This window comes from Arctopsyche grandis, chromosome 3, assembly GCF_051622035.1.
Source record: "Arctopsyche grandis isolate Sample6627 chromosome 3, ASM5162203v2, whole genome shotgun sequence".
Lineage (NCBI taxonomy): Eukaryota > Metazoa > Arthropoda > Insecta > Trichoptera > Hydropsychidae > Arctopsyche > Arctopsyche grandis.
This window is the reverse complement of record NC_135357.1, coordinates 17,702,739-17,729,724: the sequence shown is the minus strand read 5'-3', so window position 1 is coordinate 17,729,724 and position 26,986 is coordinate 17,702,739. Positions and strand designations below refer to the sequence as shown.

At 33.0% G+C, this 26,986-nt stretch overlaps 2 protein-coding genes across 5 annotated transcripts in view; one reads left to right on the top strand and one right to left on the bottom strand.

Moving 5' to 3' along the window:
• Window positions 1–3,683: 3,683 nt before the first annotated feature.
• dlg1 (MAGUK family member discs large 1) overlaps window positions 3,684–26,986 on the top strand; it is a 66,688-nt gene continuing 43,385 nt past the window's right edge. For 2 of the 4 annotated variants that reach the window (XM_077427868.1, XM_077427865.1), the window contains exons 1-2: window positions 3,684–3,935; window positions 10,910–11,041. In XM_077427868.1, coding sequence (XP_077283994.1) covers window positions 3,917–3,935; window positions 10,910–11,041 — 151 coding nt within the window. In that variant the 5' untranslated portion in view covers window positions 3,684–3,916. The remainder of the gene's footprint in view (window positions 3,936–10,909; window positions 11,042–26,986) is intronic. The other 2 variants (XM_077427866.1, XM_077427864.1) reach the window with 1 other exon arrangement.
• Window positions 13,581–26,868, bottom strand: LOC143909976 (odorant receptor Or1-like). The gene is made up of 9 exons (XM_077428299.1): window positions 26,677–26,868; window positions 26,268–26,397; window positions 24,965–25,166; window positions 24,277–24,437; window positions 22,739–22,799; window positions 22,462–22,561; window positions 20,836–20,937; window positions 15,823–15,978; window positions 13,581–15,078 (listed from the first exon to the last, which is right to left on the bottom strand). Exons 1-9 carry the CDS (start codon window positions 26,866–26,868, stop codon window positions 15,022–15,024), a joined length of 1,161 nt encoding a protein of 386 aa, XP_077284425.1. The 3' UTR covers window positions 13,581–15,021.

The following is a 26,986-nucleotide window of genomic DNA, read 5'->3' as shown; positions in this document are numbered from 1 at the left end:
TTTGAAAACGCATTTGAAACTTATTGAAAAAATTGATTTTGCGCTGAATAGTCCATTCGCTGAATTGTCATCCGCTGAGTTGTCGTTGCGCTGAGTTGTCTGCGCCGATAGGTCGGCGCTAAGTTTGTTTGCGCTGAGATGTCGGTGCGCCTACATGGGTCTACGTGACGAGACAGAATGTTAAATTACAGAAAACACAAATATCGGAAGGCAAAGATCGAAAATCGAAAGATCTTAAGTCGAAAGATAAAAAAAAATGGTGCATGGTTAACGGTACACACTCACTTAATTTGCGCGAGCAGGATACAACAGGAACAAGAGGAACATGCTTTTCCTCCCGTATTCTGCGCGCGCACATTAATACCGGAGGAAAAGAGAAGATCTTTCGATTTTCGATCTTTGCCTTCCGATATTTGCGTTTTCTGTAATTTAACATTCTGTCTCGTCACGGAGACCGCGCCTACATATATGCCAATTTGTTTGAATTGGAGTCCAATAAGATTTTTTTTCATCCGGCCTTCCATATATTTCAAAACTCTGAACCGGCCCATTTCCAAAAAAGGTTGGGGACCCCTGCTCCAGAGAATCCCGATTATTTTAGGTTTTTCTCAGAAACTCGTTGGTTTATTGAAATTACATATCTAGAAGGTTAAGCTTTATATCAAGTTATGTAAAAAATTTGGTAACCATCCATTAACTGGAAGTGGCAATTTACTCTTGTTCGATTTTTCTTCCACTATTTTTTTCGACCTTTTAAACATGTGTGCGCTTCACGAAAAAAAAATCAAGTATTAATGTGATGAAAATAAAAAAAATCGCGAAATTTAATAAACCGGAAGTGGGATTTTTTCCTCCTAGAAAGGTCAAAAATGTTGTGACCACGATTCATTACACAACCCTGAACGTATTTAGCTAAAAATTTATATTTTTATTTTTATGTACTATCTTAGCTTTGATAAGGTTTTGGTCAGAATTCGTAAACCGAAAGTAGTATTTTTTTGTAAAACAATATTTCATTATTTTATTTCGACTTTTTAAATTATTTTTATCTTCTTGATATTTATTGTGAATAATATTTATAGTGATTTAAGGTAATAAAAAAAAATCGAACAAAATCAGACAACCGGAAGTATAACTTTTGTATTGTGTAAGTTTCCCTACATTTGCACTCAATTTGTATCGAAAACGCTCTCATAACCGGTATATGTGATATGCGTATGTATGTTTAATTATTAAATTTTGTTTTGTGACTTTCTTATATTCCTCAAATATGTACATAGATATAGTCATGGGTTGGTCATCTGAATTTTTACATTTTATCTATGCATACAATAGATGAAGTTTTGTGATTCTATATTAATGATTACTTTATATTTTTGTTTATCGCATTTCAATTAACAATTTGTTAACTGCGTTCAAACTGAATATTTTGTTTCGTATATAAAATTCACAAATTCTTTTTACTTTATCTATGTACTAGCTGTATTACCCGGCTTCGCTCAGTATTTATAATATAAACCGCTTAAACATGACTAAGCTAATAGTAAACATTTAATTAAAAAAAAAAAAAAAAAAAAAAAAAAAAAAAAAATCAATTTTTTTTTTTATTTGCCTTCTAGGGCTTCGCCCTCGGCGCCCCCCTGAGCCTTTGCCTTCTAGGGCTTCGCCCCTCCACGCCCCCATGAGCAATTGCCGTTTAGGGCTTCGCCCCCATGATCAGTTGCCTTTTAGGGCTTCGCCCCTCCGCGCCCCCATGATGTAACAATAGATGAAGTTTTGTGATCATGCGACATTTTGACTGATTCGAACTCAGAATCGATCACTGATCACGCTTTCATGGTCTAGAAAAAATGTGTTCGTGTCTGTGTATTTTGGGGATTTTTTGAACACCGTTAGTCCTATCGAACTGAAACTTAGTATCGTTTACTGAAATCAGATATAGCGTAAATTTTTTTCAAATTTTTAAATTTACCGGAAATGGTACCTCCCCTTATAGGTATCCTATCCTATTCTTTTTTAATTTTTGAATTCAATTATCAATTATCGTTTTTTTTCACAGTAAGTTTCCCGGATATGCATACAACAAATCCTGAAAGTTCTATCGTAATCGGTTGTGTGGTTTAGGAGCCTATACGAGACAGACAGACAGACAGATAGACAAACAGACATTCAATTTTATATATGTATATACTAGCTGAACCCGGCATGCGTTGCAATGCCACAATAACGCATGCAATTCCAGTTCCCGTTCCCGTTCCCGTTGCCGTTCTCGTTCTCGTTCCCATTTGTTGGAAAAACGCAGGCAGCGAACACATTTGAAATTATTCATTTTTTTATTTTACCCTAATAACGCAGGTTCGCGACGCGAAAACATTTAAAATTATTGCGTTGCAATGACACTCATTACCGTTTTTCCCGTTTCCGTTCCCGTTTTTTCCCATTTTTTTTTCACAGTAATATTTCCGGACATGCATACTCGTACAACAAATCCTGAAAGTTTCATCGTAATCGGTTCAGTGGTTTAGGAGCCAATTCGAGACAGACAGACAGACAGACAAACATTCAATTTTATATATCTATATACATATATAAATATGAATGCCTGTGTGTGTGTTTGTGTGTGTGTGTGTGTGTCTCGAATAGGCTCCTAAGCCACTGAAGCGATTACGATGGAACTTTCAGGATTTGTTGTATGCATGTCCGGGAGGATCACTGTGAAAAAAAATCGCCCAAAAACGGGTACGGAAATGGGAAAAACGGGAATGAGTGTCATTCGCTATAATTTCAAATGTTTTCGCGTCGCGATCAACGTTTCCGCTGCCTGCGTTTTTATTCCGATAAATGGGAACGGGAACGGGAATTATATATATATATATATATATATATATATATATATATATATATATATATATATATATATATATATATATATATATATATATATATATATATATATATATATATATATATATATATATATAAATGAATGTCTGTGTGTGTGTGTGTCTCGAATAGGCTCCTAAGCCACTGAAGCGATTACGATGGAACTTTCAGGATTTGTTGTATGCATGTCCGGGAGGATTACTGTGAAAAAATCGCCCAAAAACGGGTACGGAAACGGTAAAAACGGGAATAAGTGTCATTGCAACGCTATAATTTCAAATGTTTTCACGTCGCGATCAACGTTTCCGCTGCCTGCGTTTTTATTCCGATAAATGAAAACGGGAACGGGAACGGGAGCGGGAACGGGAATGCAAATGGTTATTATGGCATTACAACGCATGCCAGGTTCAGCTAGTATATACATATATAGAAGATTAATTGTGAAAAGTTTCAAAAATGTGATACGAAATAAAATTCATTTGTTTGTAATAAATTTAATTTGAATGAATAATTATTGACACACACAATACAGCGCGCGACCATTAGAGAGATCGCCATTCGTCATTAGCACGAGGGAAAACTACCCTCGCCATATTCGTATGTACCTATATGTATGTGTGTATGCATGTATGGATGATGGGCATTGCATTGTAATAACGAGGGAGGGTCGGCGAGTCGAGGAAGAGTACGACACGACACCCCGCCATGCCACCGCGTTTGTTTTGAAAGGGCGCGTGGGGTGAGAGGGTGGGTCTAGCAGAGTGGGGGTAGCGGGTGGGGGTGGGGTGGTTCAGTCCCGGGCTGGCGATCGACCAACAGTCGAGTGTAGACGAGTGCGAGCGCGTGCTGGTGTTGGTGTCGGTGTCGCTATCGGAGTCGTAGCGGAGCGCGTAGTGTGGCGTTGCGACGCGCCGCGGCCGGTGATGCGGCCTGAAGCGGGCGCGGAGCCCCTCACTCACTTCCGCACCTTCCGCACTTCCGCACCAGCCGACGCTCTCAGACTCAACCCCTGCTTGTAACATCGCGAGCCGGGATGCCAGTCCGCAAGCAAGGTGCCCTCAAACCCTCGACCCCCACCCCCAACCCCCACCCCCCGCTTCACCCCTCTCAATCCTCCCGCGCACCCTCGGAAAACCTGTCAATAAAAATGGTGTTGCCAGTGCCAGTGTTCATAACCCCCATATATAATACACACATTCATGCATGCATACATACATGCGTACCAATTGCAATTACAATATTTTTCAAACGTGAAACGCTTATACGCTGAAAATCAGGAAAATTTCAACGCGCGTGTGGATTTTTCCTTCCATTCGAGCGCACCTTAAGAATCGCAAGACAGCCATGAGCTACTTATGCAAATCTAATTTATAATTTCGAGACATTGCATGTATATAAGTTTTGATTCGTTGAATCGACATGACGTTCAATTTAATAAAAAACAAATGAATTAACCATGTTTAAGCGGTTTATATTGTATTTTTTATACCGAGCGATGCCGGGTAAAACCACTAGTTTTATATAATCGTATTGTTTGTAATAATGTAACCAAATAAAATGTGTTAATAAAACCAAATAAAATGTCATTTCGTTTAGTCTATACATTTATTATTGAAAGTTCATGCATAGGTTATATGTAAAAGAGCCGCTGTAATGAAACTCTAACACGTATCTGTATTCATTTGTTGATCCAATTAATTAATTACTGTGACAAATTAAACAAATGAATACTGTTTTTTTTTTAATTGAATTAAAAAAATCCAAATCGATTACGTAAATTGTTTCATTTGAATGAGCGTTTTATGTAAAAAAAAAAAAACTATAATAATAAGCGTTTGATTGGGATTTTTGCACGAAGTCTTTCGAGAGAAGCTATTGTATAAAATTATTTCGGCCAGCGGAGTGTAAACTATCTAAAGATTGCTCAGACCGGACTCTAAAAATGATCTTGGCCGGCTCTCGGTCTGGACCAGGCCAGCTATACGGCGGATCCGCGTTTCGAGGAAGTCCTACCGATTGTTTTATTTTTAACGAAAAATCCGCAGATGATCGCCGAAGGCGATCAACTATTGCGTATATTAGTAAACATCACCTGTGGCTGTTGCGTGATAGTAAAAAATTTGCGTTACGTATAATCTCGGTCTTATTGATAGCGCAAGGGAAAAAGGTTTTTAGAATAACGCATGGCCTGTATAAGTATCAAGTGGCTTCGTTTTGCTGCAATGCAGATGGAGGCTAAACGGTGATGTATACAGACGTAGATGTAGGAACGGCATTTCGAGAAATAATTTATTGCGATTCGCCGAATTATATTACCTGAGCTGCAAACGAATCATATGAATGAAAATGAGAAATGTTTTTCCGACTTTTCTCAAATGTTAGTACGAGGCAAATACATATATATATATATATATAATATATTCTGAAAATATTCAAATTATAGTGAATGGTCAAATTGTTCAACTCTATTATCACTGACACAAAACGATTTTAATTAAATTACAAATGGAAAACACCATTTTTTTTATTTTAATGTAGATAGATTGGCAACCCAAGTAAACAATAAAATAGGGATGCGTTCAAAATATTTGAAAGATTCCACATACATATACATATATGTATGTACATATAATATATGATTATTTGGTAAAATTTTTATGATATGATTAAAAATTAAGTATTACTTATAAGTACAGGTTTATTTATTCAATTTTTATAGCTATTTTGAAAACCCTGTCTGGGATTGATGAATCTTATATTATACACGTGATATGTTACGCAACTTGTAAGTAAGTGGAAGGAACTTTCGGTTAATTTAATTTATATAATATTTTCAGCTGAACGTTCCATTCCGGCGGTTCAAAAAAAAACATAAACGTTAAAAAATGCTTCTTTTTTCTATTTCGATCATAGAAACGTCCTTAAATATCTAAGGCAGATACTAGTGTGTGGCATAAAAAATGAAGCTTTTGAAAATGAAATAAATAAAACTTATAGAGTCGTTGGATGCCAAAATATTATTAGGGTAATGACACATCTTTACCTTGAACGTCAAGTGGTTGTTCTCAGCGCAATGATTGCACACCGCTATTATGACATTTTATTTCATTGATTGGAGTCCACTGTCAAAATTTCGATTCGCCATAGATCACAGAAGGTCCCGAACACTCGTTGACATTTGTACCACATTTCAAATCAGTCCAATATCAAGAGTGTGCCAAGTACGTCAATGCCATGAACAAACGACACGAGGACTTCGATACATTAATCGTTCTAACCTCATTCGCTTTGTATTCGACGGATTGAGCTTTTTCAGTTTTAATTTAATATAAAACTATTGTAGATGCCGGTTCAGGACTGTTTTTGGAGAATCTGGGTTAAGTTTGAATATCGTGAGCTCAACTTATTCGCGTAGCGTGGTGGATCAGTTTAGTGTGGGTGAGCGTCGCGTGCACATGTTTATGTGAATTCACTTTTTTCTCATCAAAAATGAGTAAAAGACGTTGATTATTATTTAAAGTTAAGTAGTTAACCCACACGTAGGTGAAAATCAGTAGAAATGAAACTTTCAGTGATCGAATTCGCTTTATTGCTACTAAAATTTATGATGTAATAATCGCATAATTCAAATTTGACTTTATTTGTATGAATAATATTGTGTGGTAGTAATAATATACGCAAATTTCACATGCTCGATGATTAAGTGTTTCAATTTTACATACATACGTATGTACATACAAAGAAGATCAGTGTTTTTCAATCTGTTTTCCAAAATTAAAAAAAAAACTCCAAATTACGTACATATTATAAATAGCGTATTTAATTGCTTACATTCTATCTACTAAGTATTTTTAATTATATGGAAATGTTTTTATATTTATTTACTTGACTACCAAAATATGGATTAATTATGATTCAGCAGATTGGAAAACATTGTTGTACATACATATGTAGACGGCGGAAAACTATCAAAACCTTGTATCATTCTTCATGTGCGTGAAACTGCTTTGAATTGAATACCAAAATTAAAATAAAACATTAGTTTTATCGCATTTGGCAAGCGTAGACAATGTTTAATATGCTTTATATCGTAGTATAGTTTTCACGCTTCAATTTTTCTAAATGTGATGAGACATAAAAGAGACTCAAAGTATTCCAAATTGTAATTCAATGTTTGCAATATTTCTTCAATGTTTCAATAATCCTTTTATACAGTCTTAAAATAGAAGGCGTGTATTTTTAGAGTTACCATCTTAAAATATTTTCGGTTCGTTTTAAGAGTGATTGTAAAGGTCGCCTTTGATGGGTTTCAATAAGAAAGACCGATCCAATAAATTACGTTTAATTTGTTCGCGCTAAATCGAACCGCTATTTTGGTTTGCCCGTTATTAGTGAGCGAAAAAACATGACCGGTAATTTTTCAATACAAAATATATACATCTATCTATCTACATCTACATATCTTAGTATGTATATTGTTTTAGAATTGAAAATATCACAAATTTAACCGCTTATTAAGTGTATAGCGTCTATTTTCCGAAGAAAATTCGTTAAAACGGTCGAAGTAATTATATAGTACTCGTAAATGTATGAATGTATGTAATTTGCTGAATTTCCTAGACTTGTTGCTGGTAATATTTAATTGAGTTTTTGGAATTATACTAGTGTGATAATATATTTGCTTTCAACGCTGGAATATATCCCAAGGGGAAATATTTGTTTAATCAACTAACGTTTTATTGTTGAATGATTCCGCAATATCGATTGTGGCAATCGACAGAAATAAATTCGGGCTTTCAGTCGTTCTCTTTTGAAATGTAGATTTAGAAACATCATTATTAAAATCCACAGTACGATTTTCGTTTGTTTTGAATAGATAAAAGGATTGTGATTTGTAATATATGTATTTAGATATTTCATTGTCTACATTTTTCAATGATTGATTTGCATTGGTAAAATTATGTACATTTGAAAAAATCAAATTAGACATTTGATGAAAAACAATATCACCAAAGCAAAATTGACATACTCATATATGCATGTATGTATGTATATTCAGCGGTGTTCTCGAGAGCCGGTGGTTAAAAAATGGGAGTTCTTAGAAGCTTTTATCAACCTTTTTCAGATTTGCAAGAGTTATATAGGGTTGAGTGAAATGGGGTTTTTGTTAGGAGTATAAGTTGGGTTATCGAAAAGTCACCGTCATTATTTTTAAATACTTTAGTCGAAATTTGCAAGTAATAAAATAATAAAATCTGGCAAAACGAGTATGGGGCGGAAAGTCAAACAAACAAGGTCATGAGTTGTCATCGTCTCCAAAAATTTTGGATTCTTAAACGTGTTTATGACGATTATTTTTCACCATCGAACTAGCGGAAGTGATTTAAATTTCTATCGTTGACCAAACCACGCAAAATGGCTAAGTTTCAAACCGATCGGAAGAATGTAGGAATAGTGTCAGACCAATAAGCGAAGTGAAACTAAGAATAGCCCTGTAATAAAAATATGAATTGTAATAAAGTTTTAAGACATACCCAAGTTCTAAAAAATTAAGAAAATTATTATTATTAAATCATCATTAGATGTACTATTTATTCTAAGCCTATTTTCTATGTATTATATAATTATATAAAAATAAATAAATAATAAAAAATGAGCAATAATACACTTTTCAAAGTTTTATTTATTTTTATCTATTGAGGACAAAATATTTATTTTTTCATAGGGCGTGGGGAGGAGAGGGTGCCATTTAAAGGTTGACGAGAACTGGTTGATAAAAAATTGGCAGCACACCGCTGTGTATATATTCGCATATGTATTACAGGTCTATTAGCTACAGAAGGCGCGTGCACAGTACTCATACAAATGCATTTTTCATATACAGGCTGTTATTTATATATTTTATTTCAACCGATCGTGTAATGTTTTTAAGATCTATGATATAATTTGGGTGGCATATTTATTTAATATTTTAATACGTACCACGAATAAAATGATAAATAGCATTTTTTTAAATTATAAGTAAAACAAACGTACGTATGCAAAAATTAATACGAATTAAAAAATGAGAAAAAAATATAGGATATAAATTATATTAAACAGGAAATAAGTGATTTTAAAAGTGTTCGAATTTTGATAATAATGCAGTCCTTTTCATTATTATGTATAGACATTCTTCTTTGTCGGCTAGTATTAAGTCCCGACCGTTACAAATATAATAAAATAAATTCGCAAAGAAAGCGCTACACTTTGTTGTTTATTTGCTCACTTCAAATTTGTTTACTGTTGGGTGCCTAGACCATCAAAATATTTTTTCATTATTTTGCATAGAATTGTTTGTCGGCTTCAGAATTTTGTAGCTAAGTCAGAACTTGTCATAAATAATAATAAAATAAACTTACAAAAAAAATATTGCGGCGATCTTTGGATAATGCCGCAGTACATTTACACCCAGAAAGTCTACCCGAACCGGAAGTGTTTCTAATCTAAATAAATACATTGTTCATTTTATAATCTTATTTTTGAATTTCAATTTCAAACTTTTCTATTATAAGACTTTACTTTTACTACTCTACTACTAAACGTACTTCTAGTTTTACTAACCTTTTCTGATTTTCTTTAATTCGTTACTTCTTTGCTCGTTTTGGATAGTCTTCTGTTTCTATACAATGTCGTATCATAATTCTTCTACGCCACTTAATTCTCCATCACTTGAAGAATCCATATATTCGCTATCAGAATATTCTACTTTTATAATGTCAATGAAATTGTCCGTTAAATTATCGAGTTTTGGTTCCAGTTCAATAAATTTTTCTTCATGTTTCCAAGATTTTGTGAGCTTCCAAGATTTTATCAAGTACAAACTCTTGATGATTTTGTTTATTGTTTTTTATTATAGGATATAGGTTGTGTCGTTGATGGCTCCGATATTGAAGGTTGCGATGTTGGCGGTTTATTAGCCACCACAAATTGATTTCGTACTTCACAAACAATTCGCTGAACACTTCTTTTAGAAACACCAGTCGCTTCCGCAGTTGAAGCATATAAATTTTTCATAAAACTATTTCTTTCGTCACTTTCACTATTCAATACACAATCCATGAAATAGTTGAAAACATTATACACAATTTCGCGAGATTGTCCCGTTAGTGTTTTCCCAGATCCAATTTTATTACAAAGCATTTTATTATCATATATCCACTAATTCTAATGAACTAACTCCAATTAACCAATTAGCAAACAATATAAGAACGCGTTACGTCAGTTTGTGGGGGTTGATCGGTGACTGACCAGTGAAACTGGAAAAAATCATTCTGTAGTGCACACTTGATCACTGAGCAAAAATCACCGAGCAATACAAAAAATAATTGTTGTTTCTGTCATGCTCGGAAAGTGGGTGCGTATGAAAGGGACCAACTGATTGTCCTAGAAAACAGATACAAAAAATCTTATTCATATCTTCACGGATACAATATACGTGTTTGTATTGGTACGTGCCAGCTTTCGTTGCACGAGCTATATATGTACATATATATATATATATATATATATATATATATATATATATATATATATATATATATATATATATATATATATATATATATATATATATATATATATATAATACCATTAGTAAAATTCTAGTAGAACCGATTAAAGGAACTGTCAAATTTTGAAACTTGATTTAATTGCTAAAATTTGTGTGTGGTCATAATTTGAAATTTAATATAAGATGTTTAATGATATAAAGGAAATGTCTGAAATCTGTAATAATATAAATACATACATATATTACTATATAGTACCTTAGCATATAATATCTCAAACAAATATAAATGGAATTTGGAAATGAAAATCTGCATTTTCCGACAAGCGCGCAGGTGATCGATTTTTGAAGTTAAACATTTTGACGCACACAAGACTTTAAACACTGCATTGGCAACATATGTATTTCTAGATTTAAAAACTTCTCTGTAAAATAATTAATGAAATCATAATAAAAACGTTTTATTTTCTGTTATAGAAGCACATCGTGCATTAGAGCTGCTGGAAGACTACCATTCGAAGTTGGTGAAACCTCAAGATAGACAGCTTCGAATAGCCATCGAACGAGTCATAAGGATATTCAAGTCCAGACTATTTCAAGCACTTCTTGGTAAAACATTTTTATTTGTTTTATTATATTTAGCAGATTTTAAGGGTGATCGCTGTATACCTATAAAAATTCACTATGCATATGTGGTTTGATGCATTTTTTGATCGTTTAGCATTTATGTATGCAGTAAAGCAAGCTCAATGGGAAGTGTGTTATTACTAAATGTGGTCGCTGCTAGGACAAATGTACACGATTGTAATACATATAATGAACTGACATGAAGTTCAAGTGCATCTTTTCTCGATTTACAGCAGTGTTTTTTAATCTTTTTCGGGTCACAGGGCATTGACCAATTTAAAAAATAACAATTTTCGAATTTCGTTGGTCATCCATTGGAATAAAATTGTAATGAAAATGTGTTAGTGTCAATATAAAAGTAATGAATTATATACGCAACCAACGGCGGTTTACTATACATTGAAAATAAGCCCCCAAATGTTAGGGGCCCCGAAATAGGTCGTCTATTAAAATTTACAACTTTCAAATTATTATCATTGTCCACAATATGTTCGTAAGCTAAGAATAAATGAAATTAATACCTATTTTACATGGTATTTTAAAATAATACATATTTTATTCCAAAAATTATTAGTGTTTCAAGTACATATAGTAAATAAATAAAAAAAATCTTAATGAAAAATTATATGCTGAAAAGCATGGTAAGAAATGATAGAATTTTTTTACTGAAGTTTACCATTTACGTGATCCGCCACTGGCTAAAAATACGTATTTTAACTAAGCTTCTCTTTAATACCTGGGTCAGTGTAAGTGAGTGCTACTTGTATTAAAATTACTAAACAAGGTTTTTTAAAGATTAACTCTTTAAATCTTTGTCAGTGATCATTGAAGAAAACAATTGCTCATAGAGATCACGTGGCAGGAAATGGCAGAAGCATCTTTACTTTTTCTCCGATAGATGGAAACACTTCTAGATGGAAATTTAGCTTTTCAAATATCTTTAAATATAACTAAAATTCAAATATTTGTATATATGTATATATATATATATATATGTATGTACTTATTTGAGCTGCACTTCAAGGGTCTGATCACTGTGTGAATAAATAAGCTATTTGTCTTAACAGAAATGGAATTTAAAATTTCACACACCTGTTTTTCGTGAATGTCAATATGATTTAAAGCATCGCAGTTGAATTGTTAATAAAATGTAAGAAACTTTGGTTTTGGCCCTTGGAAGTGAAAGCGCGTTTACTATGACAGTAGGAGTAAGAGTATTATAATATTAATTATTATATACATACATATTATATGTATATATGTAGTTTATTTGCGATTTTATCTACTTCTAAACAGATCGGCTAAGAATTTTTAATATTCATTTCAATTCAAATAATATAATATGCATATATTTATAGTAAAAAGGACGAAGTAGACATGTGTTAAAATGCGGTTGACTATAGGCCGCCTTATTGTCACACGAATAAAAAATCAATAAAGCGAATTAAGGCTTCATAATCGCCAGGTTTATTTTTAACTCAATACCACTCCACTAGTTCCTGTTCCGAATACATACATACATACATAAGTATCCACCGACAAAACTTTACATTACCCAAAAGTTGACACGAAAATCTGTGTAATAATTATGTACATTGCGTTATGATAATAAATATATTTTAAAATACTCAACAGTCTTTCGCCATGAAACATGTTAATTTTATGCAAACACCACGAACGATTATACTCGAATATTCTCCTAAGAACATCAAATTTGCATTTTAAAGAGCTCGTCTTATTTATCGCGACACATATTTTTAGTCAGTCTGTTTGCAGTGTGCAAGCCGAGTAAGTTCGGTGTGTACGTATCTGGAATTAATATATGTCGAACAATATTTGTCGTCATTTGAGGGTTGTGTTCACTTGAGACCTTACATAGTTTTCCCTTCGGTAAATAATGTAGCGAAACGAAGATGTAGTAGTACATACGAGCACATTGTACCTCTGGTCTTATGTGAATGTGTGAATATTTGAAAGAAATACGCACGTGTTCAGTATTTCGTATGTTTTATATTCGGTGGTAAATATGATTGGTTACATTTACATGCATGTTTTATATATTGTATTATTTAATTACATTGAATGTATAATATAACATTTATTATAAATATTTATATATATATATATATATATATATATATATATATATATATATATATATATATATATATATATATATACATATATGTATATATATGTATATGTACCTATGTAGGTTTTATGCGTCAGCTTCAGAGTAAATGCACGTAAAAATATGCTCGATGGTCTTTAATAGGAAAACTATTGTGCTGTTGGTTTGTATGGGTGTTTGTTGTTGGAAACTAACACGTAGGGATTGTGAAACGACTGTTGTGATTTTCCGTTACAGACACAATGGTGCGACTTGGTACAGTGACAGCATCCGCGAGATAAATATCAGAACATCGCCTCTGACGGTAACAAAATGTCATGGAATTAAACTTCATCAAATGTACATATGTTTGTAATGCTGTTGGAGGAGAGAGATTAATTGAAATATTTAAAGATAAATGTTTAGATGTATTTATATGAAATTTTTAATTTGCGTTGAAATACAAATTATTACGTTTTATGATCTATTTGTATTATCCAGCAATGCACGTCAACAGGAATGACGGGAAAATACTATGGGCGAAAACACACTGAATGGTACGGAACGTCGTGCTCTTGGCTCCCCGCTGTAACAGTGGGTGTTCCCCAAACCGAATTCGGGTGTAGTTGCATGTGCAGAGTGCATATGTTTCTCCTACATTACTTCAAATATGGGATTCATCGTTATCGATCACGGTCAAGCAAAGATAAATAAAAGGAAAAAATATCATCGAAAACACTCCAGAGGGTTATTTTTGGGACTGTTTACCATGTATATGGGCTTGGGGTGCCGCGGTTTTTCGCGTGTTTAAAATAATCTAAAAAAAAACACATGCTACGTACCATTCAGTGTGTTTTCATCCTACTTTTATACGGCCGGCGCACGCTTCATACTATACAGCAGCGCACGCTTGGGCAGATTTAGGCTTTTGTTCAGATTTGTTTTGGTAGAGTGTAAGGAAAAATCGGCTGACATGTATATATTTTATAGAGCGGGACGATACGGTGCAATATTGCTTGCGTCATATTGTCGCGTCAATATTGTCACATTATGATGTTTCGTTAGTATGTGGGCACTCGCCAGTCACATCATGCGTAAATATTTCCGCAGTGGCTAAAGAATATACAAGATTTTGTTCGATACGTTACGGTGATATGTACTTCTGTATAATATGAAAATATCGTGTCGGCTACTGCTGTTACACTTACACAAGCTTTGTAAGAAAGACTATTTTTTGTACTGGTGTTAACGTGCATTTGCCGGTCTGTACTGTACCAGTGTAAACATATCTTTAAGGACTACATTCTACATATATGGACACTTTCATATGTTCCGTAACATGTACGTTTCGTAGACGTAACGGCACTAACCGACACGATCTATTCAGGTTACATGTCGCTCGAAGATACGACGAAAGCAATATTGCGCTGTATCGTAGCGTTCTGTAATGTACATATGTATGTATATGTAAGTCGATTTTGCAAAAAAGTCTGAACATGCCGAAACATGCACTGCCGTATAGTTTGAATAGAAGTAGTCTTTTTCGTGCACTGCGGTGTCGGGCTATTGACGTGCAATGCTGGATAATATAAACAGACCTTTATTGAATTATTTTAAAATTAAATAAGCATTTAATATTCATAAGGTAGTTTATGTATTATATGTATATGTTATCGCCAAGTACGATTGCATGTGTATCGATTTCGCATTAGTACGGGATGTTCAAGGATCATAAATAATAAGTTATTGGTGAAGGCTGCCAATATTTGATAAAATTATCTATCTGTATGGTTCACGTGCTGGCCATCCTTGAATGAAATTTTCTAGATGTTACTTAGTTTTGAAAATAAATTCATTCATTATGAATGTGTTGTAGTAATGTGAAGTAAGAGTAGGATGATCTCAAAATCTGAAAAAGAAAACGATAATTTGTATGAAAATTTCATTATTTGATATACGTTTCAAATAGTCAAAATCCAGTTAATAGCATAAAGATTAGTGCAGTTACAACTAATTACATTGTCACATCTACATACATACATATGCTAAAAGTTCGCATCTACATACATACATATATGTATGTATATGTTACATATGATATGTATGTTTGTGTGAACAAATGTTAGTACTTTGACCGGAAAATTCGTAAATAAATCTCATTTTCACGAAGCGCAAATTAATATTTATCGTTTTCCAATAGTTTATATGTTTTGTGGTCACATTATACTTTGTATGTGTGTATGTTCGTCTGGAAAATTCCGGTTGAACATTAATAATGACATCAAGTAAATTGCGGTTTATTTATTGTAGATTAATGTTTATTGGATCAATGTTTATTTATAATAGCTTGACGAAGCTCAGCTTATTAGATTTTTTATTTTGAAGAAAAAAATACGCGCTCAAATATATACACACATAAATTCATTTGAATGATGAATGTATTCATTTCGTTTCGTGAATGTAAATTGATTTCGAAGCGAACGGATAGAAAATGTACCTCTATACATATGTATGTACATATACATATATATGTACATATGTATATGCGTTTTATTATTTGTGAAAATTCATTGTACGACATTGGCGGCATGTTTTTGAATTTCTATTTCCGTTTTATGATATAAATGAATGTACATATATTCCATTTTCTTACCGAGACAAAAGTGCTCAGAGATAAAGAAAAGAGTTTTCCAGCCGAGACTTGAAGAGGTTTTCGTGCTCTCTGCATGAGGAACATTAGCGTATTTGTAAACTTTGAATTTTCTTCATACCATCCACATTTTGCTGCCGAATTCACAATCTCCACGCTCTGAAATGGACGCCAATGTGTTATTAATTACATCTTAAAATATAAATATCAATTTCATCGTATTCGACAGAAATAAATGTCTTCATATTTAACAGCGTGGTATGAATGAATACATAAATCGATTTTTCTGCTACTTATCGTATCTATGTATAATAGTAAAAATGAAATAAAATTCGGAATGTTAACACCCCGCATTATATTTGTGCAAGCTTCTATTACACAACAAATTGAGCTATAAATCTCTACCTAACCAGAAAACGTGCTCAAGTAGCACGTTGATAGTATCATACATACACTGAAAGCCGTATAAAATTTCAGGTAAAAACCACCATTACACAATTTTATTAGGAAAGCTAAACTAAATTTTTACTTATGAAAGTGGATCAATAACGCACAAAGTGCCCTGTAAGCTCATAAACCCTTTGTGTGTTTCAGCGTGGAACACATTAGTCCGGTAAGGTATGTTTTATTATTAAAAAAGTAAAAAAAATGATTACATGTACACTTCTATATACATACATATATGAGAATGATATCTCTTGTGAAATGCTTTCAAGTGGAGAATGGCTCTGCTGTATTGTATATGCATGCATATACAATACAGCAGAGCCATATAGTAGACGTTAATATAATAGTTGGCGTGGTGGGATGGATGTCGAGTCGGTCAGTTCAGAACAGTAGTTTTAGAAGTGCGGTTTATTTATTTGAAGTCGCTTGGTTTGCATAAAAACACATGGAGATGAACCACGACGGTTCAAGAAGTTCCGTCCCAGAAGTTGCGACGAAGTTCAGTCTAGAAGCTCTGGCAGAGCTTTTGGAAAAGCTAGACGAGGGTGGGTACATATGTGTGATGTTTTATTAGACGAAATATATTGAAATTGGAGCACCTGTGTTGTGCATATTAGAGTGGAATCGCATCCAAAGCTCACATCACCGCGAAAGCTCGACGTTAGAAGGGAGACGGGTCCGTGGGCAACGAAAGCTCGATCAATAGGCATATAGTACCAGATACATGCATACATACGTATAGTAGGTATTTATATACGTAGGTGCTGGTCGTACGAACATTGTTGAAATCGAAACACCTCGGTATTGGAGATAGTTTTGTGTGTATATGTGGAATAACAGGCGCCAAATGTTTAATAGAGCTTGGAAACGGGCTGTCCGAAATAGATCTTAGACCGGGACAAACTAGTAAGTGTCAGGGACCTCGTACCAAACTCATGAATTACGTTCGACTCTTCTTCGTTGAATGTATCGTATGTATGTATGTACATATATACATATATAATATAAGGGTTGGTTCGAATTGATTTGTAATGCTATACGTTGTGCAGTTGGATATGGACGATGTCATAGTTCTGAATGTATACGCTAGATACTGGGTGTTTGAATTCGGATACTTGTGCTATTGAAGTTCATTGGGGGTTAAATTCGTATTTATTAAATATCATGAATATCAAACTTGATATTTGTCCCTCCAAGTCGATCGTTTCTTATCACAGTTTGCCAATTTATTTGTTCTTCGTTGTTGAAACGGTTCCTCAAATTGGCAAACATTATCCTACCTGCTGTCACAAATATCTGAATTTGATTTATTTTTATTTTACATATGTACATAGATTTATACTAGGAAGGTTTGACAGGAAGACCCCAATGCGTATTCCTGGACAATTAATTAAAACAATGCAGCATTTTTATTACATAAATCACTGTATTTCGAGAAGATGAAGAAACCGAAATTAACAATTAATTAATTTAAAGAATTAATCCATCGAGACATCTATAGATTTTAGATTTCTACATAATTTTTTACAAATTGTACATACATAATACAGAATATTTGTCAATTTTAAGGAACCGTTTCAACAATGATCAGGTAAAATTGGCAAACTCTGATAAGAAACGATCAACTTGGACTAACAAACACCCAAGTCTGACCAGCAGTATAGCGGGCTCGAACCCAATAATAACTTGGTGCTAAACATACACGCTACCACTGAGCCATACTGCTGGCGATGTACTTACAGTATGTAACATTTATGTACAAGTCTAAATCCATAGATTAATTAATTAATTGTTAATTTCGTGTTCTTCAGCCTCTCGAAATACAGTGATTTATGTAATAAAAATGCTGCAATGTTTGTAATTAATCAGGGTCTACCTGTCAGGCCTTCCTGATATATATCTATGTAAAAAATAAATAAAATAAAATAAATAAATATAATCTATATTGAAGTTAGGTCTCACCTGTCAGTTGCCAGTTCATTTATATATTCGATAGACGTAATCGTACCAAATTTTGCTCTGTAAATAAAAGATAATCCGATGCTGAGTATTGCTGTATAGTCAGATCGTCGTCATTGTTGATAAAGTCAATTATGACCCCTTTTTCGATTCGGTCTTACTTAATTTTTTTCATTAGATACAGTTTCGATCTCCAAATATGTTTGCAGAAGTCATTTGTATGTACACAATTTAAATAACTTTTTCGCCAGTTTAAACCAGCGGCGTGGACTAGTGATTAGAATAGTATGCTTTAGAGCAGAGTGGTCACGACGAGTCCAACTAAAGTCCCGCTACTGGCCAGCCCTGGTTTGTGACTTCAGGTCAATCGTTTATTTTCAGAGTTTGCATTTTTTTCTGATTTTAATTGAAACGGTTCCTGTATAAAATGACATCTCTTTCCCTATTTTCCCTTGCTAATCTTAAGTTATTCAGCGTATTGAGGTTCGCCAATTTGATTATAAAATTCTGCAAAATTTCTCCAAGTATTATATGTTGAATTGACTGTATTATATATGTATAAATGCACGCGTCGCTTTGGAACGAATTGTAAAGGCGAGTGTTCATGTTCTATGAAATAAAAGAAATAACCGAACATATTATATTTATGTACATATGGTGAAATTAATATAAAAACACGCACACTCACAGGGTTCGGGTGTTACCGGTAAATCGATAAAAAATAAATTCACCACCAGTTTACCGGAAATAAAATTTATGTCGGGACAGTCGACCTTCCTGGTTGAACTGAGTGAAGCAGCAGTAATATTGAGGCGCATTGCAACCAACTCTTTAGTTTTGCTCGATTAATTGGGAAAATGAACTTCTACATATGACGGAGCTGCTATGGCGGTTTCCGCAGTGGAAGAGTTTAGTAGCAGGGGTTGTCGGACAGTGTTTTCAACTCATGTTTTGTGTGTAATCATAATGCTTAATGATGGTGTTTGGTACTTACGTACAAAAGTTTGACCATAGGTGTCGCCTTGGGCAACCTGTAGTGGCACCTATGGTATTGGTCAAAATATAATGGATAAATAAATAAATATAAACGTTTTTAGTGTCAATGTTGTGCCAATATAAAGAACAACCACTATTTTGATCAATTATTGATTGACGAATAGAGTGACGTAATGTTGGAAGAGACGATACAACTTGACTCCCGAGACTTCAAAAGGAAACTAATAAAGTTTACCTTGATGACATTTAATTAAAAATGATCAAATCGAACCTCGGACTCGAATCCCTTAACGGTCAATACTGTGCAGTGTGCTTTTGCTATTCAGCCGTAGAAAGTCACATAAAATTTTACGTAAACGAACCATACAATAAAACACTCGACATTGTTGCTTTCTGCAAATACCGTAGTTCAAAAATGATCATATCGATATAACAAGTGAAAAATAATTTACTGAAATTACCGATATTGAACGTGAATTGGGTACGGAAATTTAACCAAATTTACCGATAAACCGGTTTACAGAAAACCGGCAATGCATACCGGTTGTGTATAGACATGTACATTCATTTTTTTTAAAACATGATCAGTGATCGATTCTGAGTTCAAATCAAACAAATTCTCGAGGTAAAATTTTTACATGATCTTAAAACTTCATCTATTGTTACTACGTGCAAATATAAATAATACATTGTTTCGATATCAAACATTTAAGTTCACATTAATGGATAATGATTTATTTTATTTTATTTTTAAAAGTTTGGACCATTGTAGCATTACAGGAAATCCTAATGATGATTTATGATGTCAATCTTTCGTATTGTATGTATCAAAAAATAGGTTTATCGCTTATTATAAATAATTTTTTGAAATAATAATATTATCCATTTAAAAAGCTGGTTGTCATGACAATATGTGAATAAAAACACAAGAATTTTTAAAGAAATTCTTGATTAATATTAATTCAATAAATTCACATTCTCAAAGCTCCCAAACAGTTCGGCTTTGTCGACGAAATTATACAACTATTCGCATTTATATCTGAATGCAATAGAAAGGATGAATTTAGTACGCTCAGGCACAGAACGGAATTGAAACGGGAGGTCAAGCGTAAAATTGAACGTGGATCCACTTAGTTTGGACTATCTTCTAGTCATTTGAAATTGACAAATGCTAGTCGAAAATTGGTACTTATGTACGTAGATGGCCGAATTACATATTACATATGTATATGAAAACATCGTAGCGATAAAGTCGAAAATGATCCGTTTATTTCTTGGTAAAAATTAAAGTCGTGTATAGGATCACCCGCGTTTCGGCTATTTTATGGAAAGCGTAACGCTTTTCCTGTAACTTTTCCATTGTGTCCCTACCGCCTCATGCAATATTCAACAGTGCTCGTGAGACTAACACAATGCTACCCGTACACACTAATAAAATTAGGTTGTTGTCTCCAAAACGTGCCATTGAATATTGCATAAGAATGTATACTAGTTCGAAAAAGGCTACAGAGAAGCGTTCATTTTATTTATTTTTTAAATTACAAAACGATTAAAGCTATGAAAACGGAGAATGAAATTAATGTTGACAAATTTCCACTGTTTCTTTTTTTTTACCTTAATGCTTATCTCATTTCCATGGTAGCAGTATAGAAATATTTCCATCAGCATGCACATCAGGTATATAATCATCGAGACAAATTTGATCGATATCGGAATCTTAAAATCAATAAAAATGTATTATTTAATGGTACTAATACAAAGCTGAAAAATGTACGGCGTTACGTAAGAGGATGAAATTTTAAAGTGTGTCAAATTTAGTAGTTTAAAGTGTGGATTTGCATGGTGGACGAACACACATAAAGGTTCGTTTATTCCAGTACAGCTCAAGCCAGCAACTGCACGTAAGAAGCAGTACGAAAAATATTATTTAATACATTTAGTTCACCTTTCTATACGTTTAGTATATTTTGCGTATCTGAAATAGCAGTAACCGACACCATCTATTCATATTATAAAGCAGTACATGTGACCGAAAAGTATCAAGCTGAACCGATTTTCTTTGGCCTCTGTGAAAATTGAATATTCACGCTTGTCGTGACGTCATAGTGGCGAGTGCACGCGTACTAAAGAAATTGCGCATGCGCGTATGAATATTTTTGAAAACGTCATATTGTGACAATACTGACTCGACGATACGAAGAAAGCAATATTGCGCCGTATCGTCGCGCTCCGTAATGTTTATGTTAGCCGATTTTGATTTGCACTCGTCCAAAACAAATATGAGCGAAAATAGGCGGTGCTGTATAGTATGAATAGAAGTACTCTTTTCCGTGCAGTAATGGATCATATAAACGGACCTTAATGTGTAAGTACATACAAATATCTCTTTTACAAAATAAGGTGATGGTTCCAGTCTCCGTCAGGTCTTATATGTATATAATTTCGAAAGAGATTTTGTATGTATGTATGTATGTACATACATATGTACTATTCAAATAAATTTAATAAAATGCTTACTATTAGATTTGCCATGTTTAAGCGGTTTATATTACAAATTCCGAGCGAAGCCGGGTAAAACCACTAGTATTAAATAAAAATAAATTTTAATTAGCGTTTTAAAGAAAATCATTAGCGGAGTATAATATGTACATATATACATACGTGCCGTATAGATTTGGTGAAAAATACGATTTGATTTTGTTAAATATTATAATAATATACCAAATTTATTAAATTTACCAAACAAATAAAGTACCCATACAAAAGGAAAACTAGGTTTTCCATTAAATGGCCAAATTCGGCTGAATTCAGTTTATAAAATAAGTCCGTTTATATTTTATGTCAGAATATTGAAACAAACCTTTAATTAATTATAGCGCACAGATTATTAATGTATGTATGTGAACGTATATGTGCTGTATATGAAATTTTAATAAGTTAGGTTGAACATTACTCAAGAACGTTACTTTGTAATGAGTTGGTATGTGGTGTTTTCGTTTATAATTCAATAACCACCGTATATTCTAGATATAATACACATTCATATTGGGTACATTATAAATTTAATTCAAGTTGATCAAAGAAACATTTTGAACACGTTTCTAGCTCGTAACACTAATTGCTAGTACAACAGGATTTATTTTGTTTGAAATTAATTTCAAATGTCGCCCTACTTATTGCGTTGCGGTTTGAATGTTCATACATATTTAAATAATTGAAAAGTAATATTAAAATAAGTACCAAAGTAAGTTGAAATGCAGACACGCATATGACAATGACCGCCACCAAAAACTGACCCAAATACATGTAACCAAATACGTATTCTTGATCCACGACAAACCTGTGAAGTTTTAGAATCATTTCAGCAAATGTTTATTTGTAAAATCTTGAAAAAGCTGCGCATTGTGCCGTTTGCGAAGAAAATGTGATTTTCGTTTGAAGCTTAAGCCAATGTTAATATTTTGATTGTAACTAAGTAACACACTTTCATAATATTTAGATCGTTCAAAGTCCATACCTTATAATTTCTTGATGATATTTTATGCATTCCTTTAGTTTTTGTAACATGTATCCACTATCTGAAACAGTATAGGTTAAAGTATGTACGTCATTACAGTCACTAGGTCGATATTTACTTATTTATCACTAGGTTGATATTTACGTTTTTTTTTAAATGTAACATTTGTGTAGTTATAAAATATAATAGTAAATACTGTAGCATATGTATGTATATGAATTTGTAATACATAGTTTTATTTTTTTTTATAAAAATGACTAAATTTCGTAGATATGTATGAGCCTTTGTATTTGAAAAAGTCCATTTTTCTTCATTTTGCAAATCATTATATATAATGTTTAAATACAATATTTAAAAATACCGGTGGTCTATAATACGTTTGTTTTTCTTTTCTGAGATTCTGGACATATCGAATCAAAATAAGTAATAACAATTGGTTAATTAAGTCAGATATTGGACTTCCGCCAAGGTTTTGAGAAAATTTTAATATACTTCCGCCTGGTATATGTATATATACATATACGCAGGCCTTTTTTTTTGAAAAAAAGAGGTGCCGGAACTCACTTCTTGTCAAGTTTTTTATTGGAAAAGATTATATTCAAATTATATTGTATAGAATATTCATTTGAAACATAAAAAATGCTGAGACAAAAAGGTTTCGGAACGCCGTTCCACCGGGTTACATGGAAAAAATAGCCCTGCATATATGTATCAGTGGCGTGCCGTCGTTGGACTAGAAGGACTAGGTTTATTGGGATTAACGAAGTTTAGAAACTGGAACCGGTTTTGTAGTAGTGGTAGTGGATTGTTATGGTATGGTCCGCCGCGTCGTTCACTTGCACGGACTCGCCGTCTCAATTCTATTCCCTTCGCGGTACCGGCGTATTTTTATGTATAGGTGTTTCGTTAAAGATGAAACATTTTTTAATTTACTCATCTCTTCAAGCATTTATGAAATTTTCACCAAGAATATTCTAATTTGTGTCTATGAAACGTCGTTCTAACATTTTTTTTGTTAAAAAAACACATATTCACACAGAACTTCTTGAGTGTAAATATGGCAAAGGACTCGACTCACGAAATGATTCTTCGACTTCAACTCGACTCAGAACAAATCAGTGCGGAGTGCGAGGAAACAAATAACGAGGTCTTGCAATGTTGTATTTTCGATCGATTCTTCGACAAATCATTCAGAAGATTAAGTTTTGAAGACAAACAAGATGTAATTAAAAAACGTAAAGGAGGTAAGTAAAAAGTAAGGTATTTACGATATTTCTTTTGGCACAAAAATGAAAAATTATCCTCATTACTTCAACACAGATTATTAAAATTCAAAAATTAAAAATATTTTTATATATATATATATATATATATATATATATATATATATATATATATATATATATATATATATATATATATATATATATATATATTTTTTTTTTTTTGCCAATTTCTAGTCCCTTGTTTTTAATGTCACGGTACACCATTGATAATATGTATGTACATACATATATACATATATCTGATGATAATACCTTTTCCATTTGGTCGCCAAAGCAAAGACAATTCGTAATTCAATATGTCCAACTGTCCCGCAGTCAAAGCCATTATACCTGACCCTAGTGTGTCCATACTGATGTTGACCATTGCGTTCATTAGTCCGGAAATTATTTGATACAGGTATATTATCTGAAATCTGAATTACCATTTTGATTAATCGAAATTTTCACGGCTCTTGAACAAACTAAAAGAAAAATGTGACATTTTCGTGTTTGTTTTTCACATTAATTAATTTTATATTTTATTTTATAATAAATTGCAAGGTGCGTGTTGTTAGCTTATTCGAATTCGTATTGATCGTGAAATGAAACAAAGGTTGTTACTATTATTTTTTCATTATTACTGTTACTTTGGACGAAGTGAAACTAATATAAACCGTGTAAAAGAGCCTTTGTGCAGTCAAGCATAATATTGTTTTATTTATAAGGTAGGATAGGTTAGGTATTAAAGGTTTTCAAACTTCTTGAATTAAACACGATTACTCAACTTGAACTCATGTATTAAAAATGAGTTTTGTAATTATGATAATGAGTGAAAACCACTACGCTCCAGGGAACCGCGAATACGGTTGGAAAATTTCCACTGTGCATATGTGTGTATTAAATTACCTTATATTCTATAAAATGTATAAAATGTATAGTATAGAATAGATATTATGCGTACATGGGAGTTTCTTTGATATCGAAAGGATACCATGCCTTTAGTGGAAGTTGTCTATCATTCAATTCCAGCAATGGGAAAATAGCCCAGAGTAGTACTGTCAATGTCGCCATTGTTAGAAATAGGCGCGTATCCTTTTTCACAATGTTCATGCTTTTTAAAATCATCGGAAGATGTTCTGGTTTACCTCTATTGAACACTGGATCTTATAAAGAAGAAAGAAAATTGAGTATGAAGGTTTATGATATATTATATTGTTTCATTTCAAGACGGAAAGAAAAAGTTAATAAAGGAGGTATGTAATGATGAATGCATGAAACGCCAAATTAATGAAAGCTACCGGATTCCGTTCGCGTGCCATTTTTGACCCCCTCTAATCTTGAGACAAATCAACTTTCACTATGAAAGGTTAACAGTGTATTGTGCATTGTTCTTTTTTTAACATGAAATAAATTTAAAATTGTTGAAAAATCACCATTTTTATTTAAATTATGATTTTGATAAAATATACTGTTACCTAAACATAATTTGAATATCCCGAAATTTATTTATTTTTAACATCTAACATTAATCAACGGAAAGATCATACATATTTGTGCACACATTTATGTATGTATGTATGTATATGAAAATATTGTACGTCATGCGATAGAAGCCTTTACACTATTTATTCAAATTAATAAACTCTGCCAGTCATTTTTTTTTTAAATTATTCGAAGTTTATATAGTAAATATGTATATACATATTTTCAAATTGAAAACAATCAGTCATCACAGAAAATTTTCATATAAAACACGTTTTTTAATGAAAATCTCAATTTTAAATTATAATGAAATTAAAAAATAAATCTAATCACATACCCTCGAAAATTAAAACTAAAATTTAACGAAATCTAACCAAATACCATATGCTAAGAACGCTTTGTATAATACTGAAAAAAGGTGTATTAAGAAAATGAAATACAATACTTTGATAGTTAAATGCTATTTCTTGTTACTTTTTTCATTGTTTTTATTTGAAGAATATCATATATCTCCACTTTCGCACTTCGTATTATTATACATCGGATATTTTCACACTAAAGCTGGTATTACGAAAACATTCTAAAGTAATTCCTTTCATATAAATAAAATCTCTTGAAACGATGCTGTGGGTATTATAAACATTATTATCGGATTTCTTTCTCGCCTTCGTGACCCGATTCTCATCACGTTAGCGGTTAAAATCTCACTAACTTGTATCAAAATGGCTTCAAAGCATTTACATAGTATTTTTAATAGACGATTTTTTATCAAAATATCTCACCATCCAACCTTTCGACGATGTCTCTGATTCTCGTGTTAAACACGACGACCAGAATAGTCTTCAGAAGCTGCGAAAAATGAGTCAGCAGGAGAAACGAAGCCTCCACGGTCTTCTCCATATCACCGAATACCTGTCAAAGAAAAAGTTTAATGCGTTATATTATTACGCTTCGTTGGAAATAATATCGCCTCTGACGGTGCGTTCAAAGCCCTAATGTATAATACGAAAAGGTCACTGGTTCCCAAACGCGAATGTAGGGATTCGACCGAAGGACGAAGTCATTCGGCTATTTTAGTACATGTTCTGACATCGTAAAATATTCAATGCCACACATTAGTATATCATTGGATATAGTATATTATACGTATGTTTGTATATAGAGTTTAGCTATGTGCTGAGTATACTTTACCACTATCATATTAATGATTTCCGTCAGCATGAACACTATGTAGAAAAACCCGACGCCCATAATGGAGTATGCTCTGTAGGCGTGAATTCTCCACGTGTTGTCGAAACATTTCGGTGGCCAGATTCCGGATATTGTCATAATCGCCAAGTTCAGATCTAGTGCTTCGCGTATCTTCACACGTTTATGATCCATGGTGGTCGACGTATCGAATGTCGAAAATGTGTATACGAAGTATCTTATATGGATTTGGTGTTACCGATAAGTGAGATTGATTTAAATAATTGATGCTTTGTCAATTGGAATTATGTAC

What these genes read in the sequence shown, in the direction of transcription:
- LOC143909976 (XM_077428299.1), bottom strand. Translation starts at nt 26,868, where the DNA reads ATGGATCATAAACGTGTGAAGATACGCGAAGCACTAGATCTGAACTTG. An exon ending in TTGGCGACCAAATGGAAAAG is followed by an intron (nt 22,800 to 24,276) that starts GTATTATCATCA and finishes ATACTGTTTCAG; the next exon opens with ATAGTGGATACATGTTACAA. An exon ending in TATCATCAAGAAATTATAAG is followed by an intron (nt 22,562 to 22,738) that starts GTATGGACTTTG and finishes AAAACTTCACAG; the next exon opens with GTTTGTCGTGGATCAAGAAT.